This window comes from Opisthocomus hoazin, chromosome 20 (genome assembly GCF_030867145.1).
Source record: "Opisthocomus hoazin isolate bOpiHoa1 chromosome 20, bOpiHoa1.hap1, whole genome shotgun sequence".
Lineage (NCBI taxonomy): Eukaryota > Metazoa > Chordata > Aves > Opisthocomiformes > Opisthocomidae > Opisthocomus > Opisthocomus hoazin.
In genome coordinates, this window is record NC_134433.1 from 8,194,043 (window position 1) to 8,213,373 (window position 19,331).

Here is a 19,331-nt window from a genome sequence, read left to right on the forward strand (position 1 = left end):
AGAACTCGGCTCTGAAGTCTGGGTCCTACCTCAGGTCCTGGGAGGCTGCGCTGCAGCACGCAGCTCGAGTCAGCCTGCTGTAATTTCTCTCACTAGGGACTCAAAGTGAGCTTACGGAAAAACCGTTGTTGATGTTGTTGGCTTTGCTACAGGAAGGAGAAAAATATTTACCAGCAGGAAAAGTATCAGAAGAAAGCTTTCTGGTCCTGCACTGTGTCCAGGAGTACAAAGCTGGTCCATTTTCAGTATTAGGTACTTGGCAAGTCACAGATTTGCACAGCTGCAGTAAAATTCTTTGCCTATCACTCACAGTCAAACAGCAGTCGCCTTTTTGATTTATTTGAGTTTATACAGATTTAGTCTCTTAATAGTAATGCAATGATTTAATGCCATTCTAATACATTTCTTTAGCTACAAGTTGAACTCAATATAGGTGTAATTCATCTTAACGTCATTTATAGGAACTTACCACTGCTGGTAAGCTCCCTCAATTTTATTTTTATTGAGTTTTAATTACAGATATTGAACCACATTTCCTTTACCAAGCCACATGATCCCAACCCCACAGAGCCCCATGTAAACACCTTAGAAAACCGACGAGCTCCCTCCATCAGCGTGTCTCTTACCACGCTATTCTGGGGCACCTACCAACGGACCACGCTCCTCTGTCCACACAAACAATAGGACCACTCAGTTATGTCCTCACAGATATCACTTATTTTGATAAAGCTGTTTCCAAACAGGAGAGAAAAAAACTAGCCCTCTCGACTTACTACACACATCATCTGATTAAGCTAACACCAACACCGCACGGTAAGAGAGCAGGTCACGTTCCTGCCTGACAGCCACACACCAGTGCAGAAGCCAAGCGCACATCAGCTCTAACACTCCATCGAACAGCAGCGATGATTCTCGGCTTCCAGAGCAACGTCTTTTATTTTCTCTTTCCAGCATTAATTATTCTGCCACCTCTTCTGTAAAACACACCCTCGCCATACAGCATTATCTTCTCCCCCGAGGCAGAGCGACAGCCTGGGCTCCCGCATCCCGACAGGGCTGGCAGCGCAGTCAGAAGCCGATATCGGGCTGTCGTGCTCGCACACCAGCGCTCGACCCGCTTGTTGAACTTCCCATCTTTTGGCAGGCACACAGAAACTCTAATGGACGGAGAGCTTAGAAAATTCATCCGACTCAGACATGCAGATTTATTCAGCCCTGCTAATCTGCTAATGCTGCTAAAATAAATAATGCGCTTTGGAAGAAGCCAGCTGGCAGGTTGTATCAGCGCATGAAACAGTCTCATCAAAACAGACGCGTTTCTTTCTATCAGACCCTTCAATAAATCAGAGGTATCACCTTGGAAGGAGAATAAAAGGCAGCTTGTGAAAGCCAGGGAGGTCAGCAACTGCACAGCATAACTCACGGCAGATCACAGCCACCCCTTTGCCCGTGACTGGCTTTGGTACTACGCTCCACAGCCCAGGCGCGAGAGACAGCCGAGCGCAGATCACAATGTTCGGGGTTGGCAGGGACCTCTGTGGGTCACCCAGTCCAACCCCCTGCCGAAGCAGGGTCACCCACAGCAGGCTGCACAGGACCTTGTCCAGGTGGGTCTTGAATATCTCCAGAGAAGGAGACTCCACAACCTCCCTGGACAGCCTGTTCCAGGGCTCCGTCACCCTCAGAGTGAAGTTCTTCCTCATGTTCAGCTGGAACTTCCCAGGCTTCAGTTCATGTCCATTGCCCCTTGTCCTGTCGCTGGGCACCACTGAAAAGAGTCTGGCCAGTCTCAGAGTCTCAGCTACACCCCGGCAGCTCAGACACACCACAGCTTTTATAGTTGACGAGTTTTGTTCAAAACCAAATAAAACTCCCACAGCTTTTCTGAGAAGCCTTTAATATTTACCTTACCAAAACTATTACTGAGATTATTCACGGCCAAGAGAACAGGATTTTACCAAATGTAAAGTGTTCTTGTTTTTAGTTATAGTTGGTTTTGGAAAAAAACAAAAAGCAGCTAAAAATAGGTCTTTCTTGAAGCTCCAAAAAACAGAAACAATATTGACATATGTTTTTTTGTTTTGGAGGGTATTTTGACCAGCATCAACGTACTAAGCTTTTCTGCTTCAGTTAAAAACACTTCTGATTACACAAGTTCATGGTGGTCTGCCCTCTCCAGCTGGATTCGAGCAGAGCCACATGCCTCTCATCTCTTGGAAAGTTCAGCTCCAGACTGAAGTTGTCTATCTCGGCTCCAATGCCCTTCTCTTGCTTTGACTAGACACTGTCTTCTTGATCTGGCCTTTCCTCAGCAGAACTTCTCTAATAGTCTCCACAGACACTCTCAGGCTTGACCTTCACAACAAAAGGAAGCCAGGAACATTTAACAGGGCTGTATCCTGACTGGCGAGTCAGAAAAGCAACGCGTGCTCATCGAAGAAGGACATCCACACTCCTTCCCTGCTAACTGCAGTATCACTGACATCGTGTTTTACTACAGTTTTCTCATCAAAATGACAAAACTGGAACAAGACCAGTATCCCAGGGCTGAAAAGACAATGATGTTTATCCTTCCAGACACTGTCTTCATCAGAGCTGCTAATACATCATTTAAACAATTTATCAAATTAGCACCAGGCCATACCTCAATCTGGCTGCTGCAGGTCAGATTCCCTCCAGCCTGCATTTGCTCTTTTTCCCTTCTGTCCTCCCTGCTCGCCCCACAGCAGTTCAAGTGCTGCTTGCTCCAGCTGGAGCTTCAGGCTGCAGGCAGCGTGTAAACTGAAACAGGCATCCTTTCCTTTGGGGAAAAAGGGGTTCCCCCCCCATCCACCCAGGCAAGGAGCCTACTTCTACCCAAGCAGAGAGGGGTAGAAGCTGTGTTTCCCCATGGCACGTGATTTAGCTCACGAGTCCTTCCAAGCATTGGCGTGGATTAGCCCTTCGAAGCCTTGATGGCAGCAAATTATTGTACAAGACTTGATTTACAGAGGCTGCTCTTTGCAGCGGCATGGGAGCGTGGGTCCAGCCATTGCAGATCACACGAAATAACGATCTGTAGGTACACGGGGGTGAACACACACACCTCTGGGAAACGCATGCCATCACTTACTGGGGCTGTGTCCCTGCTGACAGCCAGGCAAAGCGTCCAGCAAGCTAGGGGCAAGCAAGGAGACCTGGCTTGTGGTCAGGTTTGCCTGTAAACACAACTTGCTTCAGTTGGCATCCGACCATCAGCAGTTTCATCTGAGCAGATACTCACTATGTCATCTGTGAACGGCACAAATGGCTTTTAGGGTGAGGGGAGAAAGAGACAGCCAGGAATTACACGATAGTCCTCCCTGTGTGAAGTTACAGGAATTTTTATAGTTTCTTTTAATCCAACCACTTATCTTTGTGCCTTCCCATCCCCACAGCACAACTCAGCGTTGCACAGGGACGAGTCTGACAGCAGTGCTGATGCAAGACATTTCTGCACATTTATCTTTCAGGCACCAGTGAGAAAATCATGTCCTCAGGATGTGGCGCAAGAGGAAAGCCTAGAATTACAGCGTCCCCTCCTGAGGCTCTCTGATACAAAATCCACCCACGTTAATAACACAGCTTGCTCCACCACAAGCTGCTTACAACTCCTATTTAATGACAGATTTTGCACACTGAAGACAAGAACTGGCCAATGTGCCAGCCCAAATGAACGGTTAGGAGGGTGTGTGCATGCACAGAAAGCCTCAACGGGTTAACGTGGCAGCAGGGCGGTTGCTTTGGGCTATTTATTTCCTCTTCGTTTTGCTGCAGTGACAGGGAACACTTGCTCCTGCGACAACAGCAGTCACGCTGTATTCCACATCACACAAGGGCAACAATCTTCCACGGTGAGGAAGGACCTTGGACTAGGGAGATTCACATGCCCTCCTCTCTCTCATATCCTGCAAACAGCTGGAAGACTGCACTTCCCACTGCCCGTCCCAAACCTTCACCGGGATGGAGACCCATCATTCCCACACTCCTCTGCAAGGTCCTGGGCTCTGCTGTACAGCTCCGCTCTCCAATAGAGAAACAGCAATTGCTGGTCTCCTTACAGACCAAGCTGAAAACGGGCGATGAAATACTAAAAACACCTTTCCTGAAAATACTGCCTTGGTAGAACTACAGAATAGGATGTTCCTTCTTTACTGCCTGGTTTGTGATCAGGAAATACGTCTTGTGATTGATTGTAAAGCCCAGCCAGGGGCATTGCTGCACCTCTCAGACCCCAGAGAGCTGGGGAGAGCTCTGATGGTTAACCAGGAACACAAAGACCACGAATCCTTCGTTCCTAACACCTCCAGTGCCTTCGCAGCAGCAGGGCTTCGGTCTCGGGCACCGAAATAGCTCAAAGCGAGCTGGCAGCAGCAGAGCAAGTGGTTGTCTCTGCCCCAGGAGAAGGGCTTAGGCTTCAGTTCTCCTCGCCGGGGAGCTTCTAATGGAGATGATCTTTCACTCAGGTGGTTAAAGGCTTTCTGCAGCTTCAGGCTGGCAGAGCAGGGTTGGGACAGGTGTGTGCAGGTGGGATGCTAAAGAAAAGGACGTGGTTAGTTTACTCATGAGAGTTTTCTGTCACTTGCCAGGAGACGGAGGTTGCAATACACTGCAGGCAAAACCACTCTGTAGCGTACAGAGGAGAAAATGATTAAAATCACACACTCAGGGGGAGCGCAGAGTCTATTTCCACCAGCCTAGCCAGCTTGCTGCTGCAGTCCTGCCTGTCCGTTGGCCGAGGTGCCGCTCCATCGGAATCTCCCTGCTAATGCTGCTTCTGCTATTCCAGCATCTATTCCGGTCCCGGACACCTACAAGTTCTAGCAAAATCACAAACCTAGAATGCATCTGAAGAGTATCTGGGGCAACACCCCACAGCAAGAGAGTCAGTCAGCCGCTGGGATACAACCTCGCCCTTCAACAGTCTTACTTATTACTACATGTCAGTACTGAAGAGTGCAATCCCAGTTAGGGAGAGAAGGTTGGCTGAAGGGCAGAACACCTCTACTAAGAGAAACTATTTTTTTAAAATTATTTTTCATTCAGACTGACATATAGAGAACACAGCCACCTACTTCCCAGCCTTCTTAAGAAAGCAACCACTTCTAAGGTGGAATGAGTCCAGCTGCTGAGAAAGCCTCCCCCCCACCAAACATGTAAAATATATTTTCTTAGGCAAAAAACTCAGCAGAGATTCCTCTCAAGTAGAAAACACTCAGCGGCTCCATTGCTGCTTCCATCCCTTCTTTCCCTGGAAAAAAGGCAACCAGCCAGCCTCACATTAACAGCAGCACTCCAGCGATTATTGTACTTTGTGAAGCTCCATTCTTACTAAAGCAAAGGTTAATTTTTCAACATTCATTTGCCAGACTTCAAGAGATGAGATCTACAATATCAGGGTGGGTTTTTCATCTCTCTAATGCAATTTTTTCATCTCTGGGAAAAAGTCCGAGTTAGAAAGTGCCAAAGGCAAATATTATCTAATTCTTCTAATGGAAAGCTTCTAATGGAAGGCTAAAAGTCACTTTTTGCAACTGCTGCAGAGTCGGAAAGGGTCTCAGAACAAAGTCATTGAAAAGCAAAAATGTCTTCAAGCTATAATGGACTTTAATGAAGTTAAAGAAAACCACTAGCAGGAACCGACTCGCATGAGAGCAGCCAGGTGTCGGTCCTACAGACCTGGAAGGGACCCCTGCAACCCTGTGCTCCATCTGCTGAGCACTGACAGGCAACGCATGTCCTCCCTCACTTCAAAAGCCTTTGGTGGATCCCATCTGCCTAAAAGCCATTCTCAAATAAAAAGATAATCTTTCAGAAAAGGACAGACTAAGAGTAATAAGGACAACTAAATATGTGTCAGTCCACAGAGGACAAAAGCAAAGATTTACTCAGGGAATTTAAGGCAACTCGGGTTAACCTAGAATTATTGTTTATATATTCAAACACCAAATACGATTAGCTGACATCTCTATTACTTAAAAAAGCCATCTGCCAAGCCAAGCACATGTTACTGAACCATTACAGCAAATTGTTTCTTCTTGTTAGCATTATCTTCTTTTCCTGGACCTCTACTACTTGATGCAGACACTCCTGATGTTTCTGTAAGCTGAGCATTCTTGCTAGAGCCAGTGAGATGCTGAGCTCATTCTGCATTCACTCTTTTGGAGCTATTTATTACACTAAGACATCACAGCACAAATTTTATCTTCTAACATGCAGGGTGGGTAACTTCGCAGGCAGGGAGGGAGGGCTTTTCAGGATGCACCTTCACTAAAAATAAACCAACCAACCAACCCACCCACTGCCCCCCCTCCAAAAAAAACAACAAAAAAAACCACCACCAACAAACAATCAACTCAACAGAAGCCAAGGGGAGAGATGCTAACAGTTAATGTTGCACGGATATGCCGGTATCTCAATCTGCGTTGGCCCCGCTGAGGTAAGCAGAGCATTACGTGGACAGACCCTGCCTCGGTGAGCTTACACTCAGGAGAAGCGAGGGATTAAACACTTCAGTCTGGAGAAGATAATTCCATTGCCTGGTTGGTTCAGAAAGAGCAGAGCTAAATTTACCATAGCTATTATATTTTGCAGTTTATCTTCTACGCCTGCTGCTCCTAAAATGGGAAGTTCTCACCTGAACACTCTCCCCGCTTCCCTGCAACAGGTAAAGGAGAAAATGGGAGCAAAGGCATGGACCAAAGGAGGACAGATTCTCCAGGTTCATTTTTCCCCACGTGTGGCTGCTTTAACACACCAACACGAGGCATCAGTGCCTCTGTAGACAGAGAACACCTCTGCCACCCTTCCCTGTCCTCGGACCAGCAGGGAGAGCAGCAGCTTCGCTGACAGCGGGGATGGGGAGGGAAGAGAGGCAGACTCCGGCGGAGCGAAGTCAGCAAGGAGAAAGACAGGCGACAAACCCCTGAGCAGCTGTCTGCTGCTGCTGTGACACAGAATGCAATGCACATTTTGGGGAAAATTGGCGAATATAAAACTGTCTCACCTCTACAGCTAGGTCTACAAGCCCACGTGTTCACACTAGATTTACTCAGTGTCCTATTCAGTGGGCACAACCAGAACCCATCTGCACTTTTCCTCCTCTGAAAATGAACAAACTTTAAATTGTTTTAAATTTAATTAAATAAAATGAAAACCACTGGACAACCCAACAGTGTTTTTGCGTGCAAGTGCATTGCTAGCTTTGAGAGTGCACTTGTAATGCCAGAGATGCCTGACATCTGGACACAACAGGCCCTGAACTCCTCAGCGCACGTTGTGCCACTGCAGGTTCACCTCGGCAGACCCTGTGGCCTGTCACAGCTGCTCAGTGCTCCCCAGCCACCGCGGGCTGCTCCAGCGTGGCCCAGCTGCCCAGGGTCCTTGTGGGGCTGCAGAGAGCAAAGCAAGCATCTTCATCAGCTTGAGCCGCAGCCTGCCCAGGGCAGCAGAAAAACCCACTCTTCGAGACCACAAAGGGCATCTGAGGCTGCCTCTGACACCCCCCTGCACACACTCCTCCAGATCCACATCGGCTGTGGAGCCAAGCTCCAACAAACCCGTTGTTAACCAGATGGCTAGTCTGTCTACACTTCCCTACCACCGCTCTTGGTATCGGAAGCAGGTGCCCCCCAAAAGGAAACGCTACGTAGCTGACTTTCAATAGGAGCCACACTGCCCAGCATGCACGAAGCCTCTGCAATGCGTCCTCCCTGTCGGGCAGAGTCACGTTCATCTTTCAGATCCAGGGGTGCTACAGGGGATACAGTCGCAACAGATCTGCGCTCAAACGCTTGGCTCTTCCAATATTTGATATCACAGTACGTATCATACACACTAAACAAAACTAAATTCTTTTATAGAACTGCAAAACTAAACTCAGTTTTCCCATGTTTTGATATATTTCTTCTGCTTCTAAACCATCACTGAAAGCACTACTCCTTTCCTACAACACAAATGGTGACAAGCTTGATGGCAAACTTCCAGTAAGCCATTTTGAGCACTAGTGTGGAATTTTGGCTTAAAGTCATCAGGTACTCCATTCCAGACAAACAGCAACAGAAATCAGATGTGGAGAACCCATCCATCAGTACAGTGATCTCTCACAAAGTCTTCCCCCTTTATAAGAATAATTGCAGGTTCCTTTCCGTACAGGAAAGCAGTTCACATCTAACGTATAAAAACTGAAGCACCAAAAGGGGACTGACCAGCTAGGAGAGATTCTTACAAATACTTGCAGATGACATGCAACAAGACACTGTTGTAAATGTCTCGAAAGCCCTCATACATTCTGGAAAGTATCACTGGAAAATAATAATAAATGATTTTTCTTCTATTTCACTCTCGTTTGCTCTCTCTGACCTGCTCTACTGCTCAGCACTTGTCCAATATAGGAAACGCTTTGGAATATGTCATCTTGCATCAATGTGAAAATGAGAGACATGTCCAGAAGACACAGCATCCCACATAACGGTGAATACAGAAGTCTGATGCCGACTTGGTCCAGACATCCCCCTTCCAAGGCCATGCTCTGTCCCACACCTCACCACCTACTCTGTCCTCCTTTTGTCTTGTGCTGAACCTACCCGGGAACACATAGGGAGGGGACAAATTCTCACCCTTTGCCTTTCTAGGAGAACCCCACGGTCAACTCACCAGCACACGGTCTCCAAGCCGCAAGTCCTTCTCCCCTTTTTTCACAGACCCACTGTCCGAGAGGTTAGATCCGGACTCGTTGCCCGTCTTCATGGCGCTGTTCAGGACGCTCTCCCGCAGCGGGATGACGCGAGTGGAGAGAGGTGGCGTGGCTGTCCCCGAGTGCAGCGACAAGTTCTGAGCCGTCAGGGAGTCCACAGATGGGGCGTCGCTCCCTGAGCCCTCGGCCACCGGCTGCCGCGTCAGCTTGGACGGTCGCGTAAAGATCCCCTGCAGTGGCTGGCATTCAAAGTAACGTACTCCACCGACAGAGCCGTCATTCTTACCCACTGGGTCATCCAGAACGACCCCTGCCCACTGGCCCGGAGCGAATTGCGTCTCCCCAAGATACTGGATCACACCTGGCTTCACTCCATTTACCCAGACACGTTCGCCCACAACAAAGTCTCCCAGGAAATCATCGCCCACCTCGGCAACCTTTGAACCCGACTTCTCGGCGCTGGTGGTGGAGGTGGTACCCTGCTTGTGTAAAGGTGAGCCTGTGAATCAAGGGAAAAGAGGTTTTGGTATGAGGAGAAATCCTAGAAGGCAGCCAAAACACCGGGAAAGGGCATTTACGAAAAGGAAGCATCTTGGACCACGACTCAGGTCGCAGGTTTACACTAGGTGAAGGTTAAAACCTGAGCAACCCATTACTTACACATCTTCCTCGGCAGGAAAGCAGTCCGCACAGAGATGCCCATACGCTGCCCAGCTTCTGCAGGTCTCGCACACAACATTAAAAACCGACCCCATGTCTTCGTCCCCCTTTACAGCACCCACTTACCCTCAGTCCCATCGCAGTGCCGAGGGAAATTTCGCGTGGCAGCACTAAGGTGAATAAGCTCAAAAAGACAGGAGTGGTGTAAGTGCTTAAGGATCAAATTGAGACCATCGAACTGTTGCTTTGAATAAAGATGCCAAAGTCATCCTTTCATCCAAAAATTTTTTAAAAATTACATGAAAAAAGAAATAAATGAGTGAGATACTGATGTTTAAGTACCTGGCGCTATGAGACCTCCACATGTCTGGATACAGACAGTTAGTTCAAGCATTGAGAGTCCCACCAAGGGCATTAACAGCTCCTGTGGGACCATGCAGCTGCCATTGCAAATTCCTCGATTTCCAGCTGCTCCTATGCCCTTTGCTGGAGCAGAACCCAGCAGTGAGCAGACACCTGGGCTATGTTCAATGTAAGCAGCCTATATATAAACAGGAAGCACCTACAAGCCCCTCCATGGCCAGCCTTCCCAGGGTTGCCACGCCACGCACTCAACTCAGTAAAACCTGCGATAAAGAACGCTCTTGTTCCAGCATCAGCCCGTCAAGCTGAAGCCAGACCTCCAGCACTGCTTCGCTGCATTGGGAGCAGGAAAACTGCAGGTGATGCTGGAAATTCACTGTCCCCCTCACACTCTCCAGCATACCCAGGACGGGCCAAATGCAGCTGGTGTCTGAAGTGGAGCAAAGACAACCCCAGCAAACGAGTTAGTAGTGACCCCGCTCTCACTGACCCCAGGGTCAAACTCTCCTGTCACAAACTTTGGGCTTTCAGCCTAGGCCCCAGAGGAACGAAAGCAAAGGACATAAGGACTTCATTAAAACACTCTGAAGGCTAAATCCGGAGGTTAAGTAAAGCCCTAAAAGAAACCACACAAGAGACTGAAGACGTAAGCTTGCAAAATCAGCTCCAGCAAGACATATACTGCGGACCTTCAGTCACCCCTAGCTCCTGGTAGCACTGAGGCCCCAAGTGTGCTTGATGTAGGGTGGGTATGCCCGAGACTTCATCCCACATGTCCTGTGCTCAACAAAAGCTACCTGGACTCCTCAGCCAACCTTTTAAGCTGAAATTTCTGGGTGCCACCATCTAGACAAGCCTAAAGCACACCCAGGAAGACGTTTTTATTTGCTACCAGAGAAGGCTGACAGAGCAAGCCCAAGCAGCTGCAGAGACAAGCCAAACTGGAGCGTTTATCTGAAATGAACAGTGAAACTCGTTCAGCCTCAGCCATCACTACGGCTTAGCCTGCACCATTTCCACTGCTCTTTCAGAAGTAATGGCCCTGACAGATCACCCTCAGCTCCTAGAAAGCCTGAAGAACATAAAAGCTCTCAAATCAAAATACTTCAAAGCTTTGCTAAAGGTCTAAAGTCAGGGAAAGAAAAGAGCACCAGCGCCTCAGCACTGGCATCAAGAACTTACAGTTTCTGCTACACCAGCTGCATGAAGAGGGATTAACATTGACATTTTGGTTCTCACCAGACTCCTGAGTCAACACTCTTGACAAATCTCTATGGCACAATCGCACCAGTTTGTTTGTGGCTCCTGAGAGCCAGCAGTACCTCTGGGTGGTCTGAACCTGATCTCAACCAGGACAGCGCAGCAGTGAAGGCATGATCGTACAAACTCCTCTTACGAACGGAATTGCCTCCAACCTGCTCGCTAGGCTTGGTGGGCTGGAGCTAGAACAACTCTTGAGAAAGTTAGCTGATCGGGACACGCACAGCACGACACACGGGGCCTGTTCAAGAGGCCCATCCTGTGATGGGCACAGAAAGGGCAGCAACATAAATACTGTTCCCAACTGAAAATGCCAGCAGCAATGGAGCCTGCAGCACTCCGGGCAGAGCTCAGCCAGCTCCCTGGGAGAAAGGGACATGCTGTAGTCCCCGAGCTGCCTTCTCTTGGCCTTTGGGCCCTGCCCTGCAAGCTTTGTCAACCTCACATGTTCTTCATTTAATAATTTTTTTTTTTGGGGGGGGGGAGGGGGGAGGAGGAATGCCTGACTTTCAAGCTTGTGTTACTCTCCATCTTGTAAAAGGTAGAACCTCAAAAGGAGCTCCACTGGGGTATGGCATTACATCCAAGAACCAGTTTCGCCTTAAAAACTGAAAAACAAAAGATCATATGGATGCTTCAAGCTTTCGATCTTTAAAGAAGGGGGTAACAGGGCTCCACTCATGTGAACCATAAAGACAGCCATAAGCAGAAAATAAGGATGCCATTTTCATTTCAATGCTCATTAGCACAAGACAGTAAAGCAGCTAGATCAGGAACCAACAAGTTACATTTAAAAAAGAGTCTTTCAGTTTAATAACCAGAGATGGCTACAGGGGCTTATCACCAACAACATCTGTGAAATGTATCTCTCTCCTTTCATGGGTATGAGAAAAAAATCAAATTAGAAACACAACTTACATCCTGCTTTCATGGTCGGCAGAGTGCCGCAACACACAGATCTCGTGCCGCCGACGTGTTTGTGAGACATACGCAATGTGCCAAGCAGAGCAGCTGAATTCAACTCTACTGCACAAGGAACTACAAGCACAGAAAGTTGGTGGGGCTCTGCATCTGTATTCACAAAAGATCAAAGCTGTTTCTCCAGTCCTACTGGAGGCCAAGTTTCAGCCCACTAGCAGCCTTTATTCGGGCTGCTGGTAAACGATCAAGCTAGAGGTTACACTAGCTCTCACAAACGCCGCTGCAACCTGGCTGGGATAAGCAAACCCTTCAGCAGTGAAGCGTAAGCAAAGAAAGGCAGGAAGGCTGCCCAAGGCTGAACAAACAACGCAGCAGGATTTCAAACCACATCCAGACTCACCGTATCTCACTGCAAGAGCAAACACCTCCAAAAACTGACTTGGACTGGAAGAAAAAGAAGAGTTCATTGGACTCTTGGTGTAACACTGTGCTCCTCCTAAAGCCACAATTTTAGTGGGATTTTATACACCCTGTTCATTTAGGTGCCTGTCTGACAGAGAAGGCTGCCAAACTACAACAATTATACCATCTCAGGGAAGCAGTCTAATTATAGGCTCCCAAGCAGAGCAGCGCACTCAAGAAGCATTATTATTCTTTAGCATGAGGCAAATGATTCAAAAAGATAGGATTTAAAGCGAGGAACTGCCAGAAGATTCACCTTCTTCATTATGGCCACGCTGTAAAAACTTGGTATCTTACACAACCTTCATTACCCACATATAAAATAATAACTAAGCCACCAATTTTCCTACAGTGCAGGTAACAGGCTTCAGTGCACTAGGTTTTCAGAGGAACCAAGAGTCACCATGACCAAGCTAAACTCATTCTTCGTGGATTCCGGTCTGATGGACCTGCTAACTAGATGGCCACACAACATCCAGAGTAGTCCGAGTAGACTACGCTCTGATCCTCCCAGGTAGGTATCTAGTCACCAGCCCTTCAGAAAGCAAAAAGTAGCGATGAGCAACTTTTCTTCAATCCCATGTGTATCTTAGCATAGCCGAAAACAGACATCAGCAGACAGCACCGTTCTCCAAAACCTGACATCTGGAGTTACCTGCTCTCCAAGCAGCTCTTACAGCTTAGGGGAAAGTCAGCCAGGAGCCCAGAATTCCTGAGCTTTCTTCAGTCTACAGGTACCCAAAGAGCTAGTCTATGCCTCTGTCATCTGAATTTGCTGTTTCTGGAGAAGAAAAATCTGCTTGCTCTAGTCAGACTCCCCAGTTGAACACCAGCAAGCTCCAAGAAGCTCACTAACAGCAAAGCGAGGGTACAGATCTCAGGCATGAAGCTGAGAACAGGGTTGCACAAGAGAAACAAACCCAACAAAATGCAGACTGAGTGTTTCCTACTCCAACTCTGCCGTTATCTCATGATGCCAATCAAGAAGCCACAGGAACTCTTTGAATGTTGCTATTAGGCATCTAACTCAGCAGCTCACCTGGAAGCCAGCGACGGGGAAAGCTCTTTCCTCCTTGGTCCAGGAGGATCTCCTGCTGCTGCTCTATCCACACAAACCTCACTTGCTAGACAGGACTGCGACAGCAGCTCTCCCCTCTGCCCTCCCTCTCGCTGGGACCAGGCTCCAAGACACAACAAGCAGTAAGCAGGATCTCTTTGACTTGGGCTTTCCAACCTCACAACCCTATTGTGTTCATTAGCCAGCTCATTCTTCTCAGTTTAAATGGTCTTCCTGTAGGTCACAGCTTTCAGGGCTGAACAACAACATATAAATCAAAGTCATACACAGCATCCGCTAAATGTACATCTTATCCAGCTCTAAATCTCTGTTTTCCCTTTAGCTTTCACGAAGCCAAAGCACAACGCACTAATAACTACCACGGCAGATCTGGTGCTTAGGGCCCTTTCTGCAAACCCGTCCCATCAGGTTTAGGGGCCTACAGTGACAGGGTACCTCCCACTGACAGGGCACCAATACTTCAGGAGCCAAACAAACTCCTATCAGCCAAGAGCTGGAGAGGTTAAAGGTTTTAACTGAAGCTTCAGTCTGTTCACATGGCTCTTGTTACCGTGCCAGTGAAAGCTATGTGTCCAAAATCCCTGGAAGCACGAGGACTTCTGCAAACAGGGGACGGACCCTTCCAGCTTTTGGGGATGTCTGCTGTAGGAAGGGGCAAAGAGACAGCTTTGTACAGTACAGGAGCAAAAAACTCCTCTTCTAATAAGCTCTGAAAGCTGAAGCCCGAGGAACAGAGCACTTGCTCTGCAGCATCAGCAGGAATAACCTCCTTTGCAGGGTCTCCAATGAGATGTTAAGCCTTGTGCTCTGTTTAAATGCCGTCCTCATTCAGTGAAATCATGCAGCCCCTCACTCACTCCACATCTTTCGACCTCCCACAGCACTTCAGTTGCTCATTTCTTATCACCGGGCAATTGAAACAAAGGGGAAAGGAAACTTGTTTCTAAAGGGGAGGAGGGAGAGAAGAGAAAAAGAGTTTAGCATGAGAAGCAGTGCATAGTGAGTGTCGCCCATGTATTCCTACTCCCTGCAGAACCCTTTTGTAATCTTATTGCTCCCAAGACACATGCCAGGCACCCCAACTGCCAAAGGAATCAGAAATGCAACAGCCTGTTGTGTTGCCATGGGAATCAGGAGACAGGCAGTTAATTGATAAAATGGAGGCACATTAGATTCAAAAGAGAGAGAAAAAAAAGAAAAAAAAAATATACCAGACTAGCATCTCATGCCAGGAAGGGAGGGAGAAATGAGAAAACACATCTTTCCAAAAGAGCTTTACAGTGCTCCTAGGAGAGGTCTTTTTCCTTTTCCATTTTAATTTTCAGAGGTTTTTACCCTGATATCCCACCACATCATGAGACAGCCTGAAATGCAGCATAGAATTGCCCGTCCGCTCCTGGGCTGCGTTCCCCCTTCATGGCAGTCAATAGGCTTCTCACCCACCAGCCAGCAAGAAAAGCTGTACCAGCCTGGCAGAGCATCACTGCCACAAGACCTGAAGACACTACACCCTCGTCTCGCTGGCCTGTGCTAGAGATGTCATTAACCTGTGACAGGGCAGCATGCCTTGCAGCTTGTGAGCACCTCTCATTGTGCACCCCTGTGATTAAACTAACTAGTCAACCTAACTAGTCAAAAAACTCCCTCCCAGCCCGGGCAGGGCTTCAGCACTGTCCCATGACCAGGGGACTGTAATGCCTATTTGAAGCTAAGACAGATTTTTGTCATCTGGAAAACCCCACTGCTGGCCACAGGGGTGCCAGCTAAAAGCAATCATGTATGTTTTTACCGCCACATGGATTAGTTAAGAGCCTCTAAGGCATTAGAGCAGCCTGGCTCACTGCTTGGTTCAGTGCTCAGGTGATGACACAGGGATGTGGTCTCAGCTGGGATGCCAGACGCTGCCCCTGTTCAAACTCCAGCCCGTACTCGGGGCACCAAGCACTTGTGGCAGATGATGCTTCCCCATTCAACAGATCACCACCCTCCACTACGAGCTGGAGGTGCAGGACAGCAGTGTGCTGTCTTTACACCCAAGTACCTATCAGCTCCTGGCTCTGTGGGTTTTTACGCGTTGCTTTTACACCACGATTCCTGTAAGCCTCTCTGGGTCTTCAGTAGCATTTCGTATCCAAGCAGAACACTACAGAAGTTCACTAACTGATGGAGAGCAGAGCTGATCAGAGCTTCTCCAACAGAGCAGGGAATGAAGGAGGCCAGTCCAGAGCACCTGTTGTCACAGACTCAAGCCCCAGTCCCTACTGACTACAGTAGCTGGTCTGCCAGGCAAGGGACAAGGAGACACAACCTGCTGCAGCTCCGGGAGCGGACCCTGCGCAGGCAGGGAGACAGGGCTTCGCTTGGCAGCATCAGCAGCAGCCACGCAGGCTGACGGGCTCTCCCGCGGGGAAGGGCTGCCTGCATGCTGCCTTCCCAGCGCTCAGCAATGGCGAGGCCTCACCACTTGTATTTCCAGGCTCCCACACGGGGATTGGAGCTTCTCAAAGCAGACTGGATTACACAAACATAACACTGTTGGCAACCAAGTGAAAGCCAGCCCACTCTGCCGTGCCCAAATTCAAATTATCGAGCACAGCAACGAAGCAGCTGTTTTCTGCAAGATTTATCACGGCCCTTTCAAGCTGCAGGATAAGGCAGAAACAGAGAGGGAAGATGTGTCTGCGAGAGAAAGCAATGCTTTGCAGGCGATAGCCCAGTGCCTGGCAGCACATTGTGGGAGGAAGCAGCCCAAGAGATTTATGGCTGACTTGGAAACAACGACTGAAAGCTCTGCAAGTTCAAAGCTGAAAAGTTGAGGCTGTAATCTGGCACAGAGACGAGCTCTGCATCTGGCACCCTGGAAATCTATTGCCCCTACTGTTCCCTGGAATAACCCCCATGGTGTGGATATTAAGATATCTGATACCACTTCAGCATCACTGGCTCTAGCTCCTTTGAAGAGAGAAGACATACCTAGAAAGAAACCTGCCATGAGGAGGAAGGAAAAGAGGACATTAAGAAAGTGAATGAGAATTATGAATGAGCAAGCAAAATCGAACGAGAACCACCGCAAAGTTGCTTTGCACTGAACCCGTTGAGGCAGATATTTGTCTGTCCAGGGGCAGCTGGGAAGGGCACTGAACCCCACACAGACGTGCTGAACAAAGGCTTTCTTATAAAGGTCTCATTCAAGAGGCTGGCTGGTGCGAAATCTGCTCCGCCACAGGCGAGACATGCATTCTTGGTGCCCGCTGGAGACGGGAGGGATGGAGGACCCTGGGGTTTACCAGCTATGCCAGATCAGATCCAGGATAATTCTTCAAAGAAACAAACAGCAAAGATATATATTTGTTATGTGCAACATTTTAAGTTTTTCAGATAAACACTGGTATTCCACAAAATATGCAAAGCATATTTTGGCAGCACAGGGCACTGGAGAGGCAAGTGATTCGTAGAAAACGCACTAGGTTTCTTTCACGGAGGGCTAATTAACTTGCAGCATATGGATGGATCTATTCATCTCCAGATTACAGTCTTAACTTTTACGTAATTATTATTTTTAAAACACTATGTATATTCTTTCAACCTTCATGTTTCAATATGCTATTCAACATTCTCCGGTCTGGAAAGAGGGCCCATTTATCACACCTCTGGAGCAGCATCCCGTCTTCCCAGAAAACAACGAAAACAAAATTCCCACAATTTTAAGGGTGTTTCAGGTTTGACAAAAAGAATGGAGCACCCATGCCTTCCTCCCCAGCTTGTGTCATCCCTCACCTCTAGAAATAAGTCACAGACACATTTCAAAAACTAAGACTATGCTGAAGTAACCCCTGGTGTATTACAGAATTACACAGGCTTCATTCTTCTGTAAATAAATAATAAAATCCCTTCAACCAGAGAATATTCCACTTGGAAGCATTATTCACTTTATTTACCATACCTCATTCTAACGAGAGGATATGTTTTTCCATTTAAACATGCCCTTAGCCGTAAAAACTCGCTAAGTCCTGTCGCCTCAGCCCCATATCCAACCTGGGTTACCTTGCCTGGAATTCTAAATGACTGCAGGACCGCAACGAGCGTTAGCAAGGAGCACGGGGCAGCCCGGTACAGTGGTAACCCACAACACAGCCCCGGGAGCGAGAACAACGGCTGGGGAGATAACACTTACAGGGATGGCTCCTACCCGACTCGGCGAGCTTCCTTCCAGCAGCCCAAGCGACGCAGTGCGAAACACGACCTCCCCTCAAATCGCCAGCCTGCACTCACACACGTCTTCGGCTCCCCGGCTGCGTGGCCGTAGTCGCACCATATGTTCAGCTTCTTTATAAACCTAGCACAAAGCTAACTTCTTGCAGTCTTTTCTTTTCAAAGAAGCATGGAAAAGCTTGGGAATGAGCTCAGTCTAAACCCGCCACGGCTGCAAACCCCGGCACATACATACGTGCACAGTTGTCCACGGTTTCTTAGGCTGTGGGAATTTGTCAGGCACAAGCGTGGATTCGGGGCTGCTATTACGGAAGTGAGGACAGCTGCTCTCAGCGAGCTGATCCAATGACAAAAAGAAAGAAAAGGAGGCAGACACAGGTCTTTAATGAGACATTTATAAACGATTTCCCAGGCAGAGCACTGGCACTAGCACAGAGAGAGGAGCAGTCTCAGGACACCTCCTGAACTGCAGAAATTTATCTTGAGTACCAAACGTCGTAAAGAGCAGCCAAGCAAAGCATCGTGCTTTCTCTCCACCAGAAAAGCGATTAAGCAGCAGGGTTTTGAAATATCACAGCCTTTTTAAGCGCAGGATTTTTGCTCAGGCATCATTCCCACATAAAACTCACTTGGATAGACTATGGTGCCATTCCTAACCAGCTACGGCACTAACTGAAAGAGCGGAGCAGCCAAGCAGTACATTGCTCAGGCAGGTGCACACAGAAAGGCCATTGACTTATTCACTCCGAAATGATGGAATTAGCTCACTTCCAATAAAATGTGGACGAGAAGGTACCAGAAAATAGCCTGGCTTGGTCCGTTGGGAGACTAATTATTGCTTTATGATCAGACTGGAGCCAGACCAGGGGATCAGCAGCTCCAAGAACAACAGCCTGTACAGGGAGTGTGATGCAGAAGTTGCTGTGTGTGCGTAACTCCGGGTATTTACTCACGGGACAAAACCCAAGCAGCCATGCACAAGCAGAGCGGCTGTGCCTCTAACAGTCCAGGGGAAAGGAAGGTTAAATGACCAGGAGAGATCCTAGGTCGACTCTGACTTTGGCATAGACTGCCTTCGGACATAGTACTCACTCCAGCTACACAACAAGCATTATAACCCTCTCTTACATCCTCACCGCACTCAGACGATACGGTTACCCCACTCAAGTCATGTTAGCTCTCCTGCAGTGCAGCGTTTTGCCTGACGTGACAGCTGATGAGCCACGTCACTCGTATCTGTGATCCTGCTGCATGATCAGCACTTTGGAGACCCACGTGCCCCCAGCTCCAGCTTAAAGCATCCTTCAGTTCAAGTCAGGGGTGCATCTGTGCAGCTGGAGGTTGCAAGCTCTGGCAGCGAGTGCTCTGCTGGCACCTGGGAGGTCTTCCCCACGTGAAGGGCTAGACATGTAGCAACAGACCACGTGAGTAAGATCTTCCCTACTCTTTCTCTCTTGACTAGTAACAACTTCTCATTTCTACCCGCTCAACCTCAGAAACGCTTCCTAGGAACAAGCACAAGCTTTTCTCTGAGCTTTCAACATGACTTTGCTCTGCTTCCCTCTGGCAGGAGCTGGGCTAATCTTCACAGTGATTGCTCTTTACAGCAGATCACAGCTTGCAGCCATGCAAGGTGCTTTCTCATGCTCTGTCTGCAGCTCG

The 19,331-nt window shown here is 48.3% G+C and overlaps 1 protein-coding gene across 3 annotated transcripts in view; it reads right to left on the minus strand.

The window, feature by feature from the left end:
* CLIP2 (CAP-Gly domain containing linker protein 2) overlaps nucleotides 1–19,331 on the minus strand; it is an 80,647-nt gene that overhangs the window by 33,965 nt on the left and 27,351 nt on the right. For all 3 annotated transcript variants that reach the window (XM_075440113.1, XM_075440115.1, XM_075440112.1), the window contains exon 3: nucleotides 8,674–9,212. In XM_075440113.1, the coding sequence (XP_075296228.1) occupies nucleotides 8,674–9,212 (539 nt within the window). The remainder of the gene's footprint in view (nucleotides 1–8,673; nucleotides 9,213–19,331) is intronic.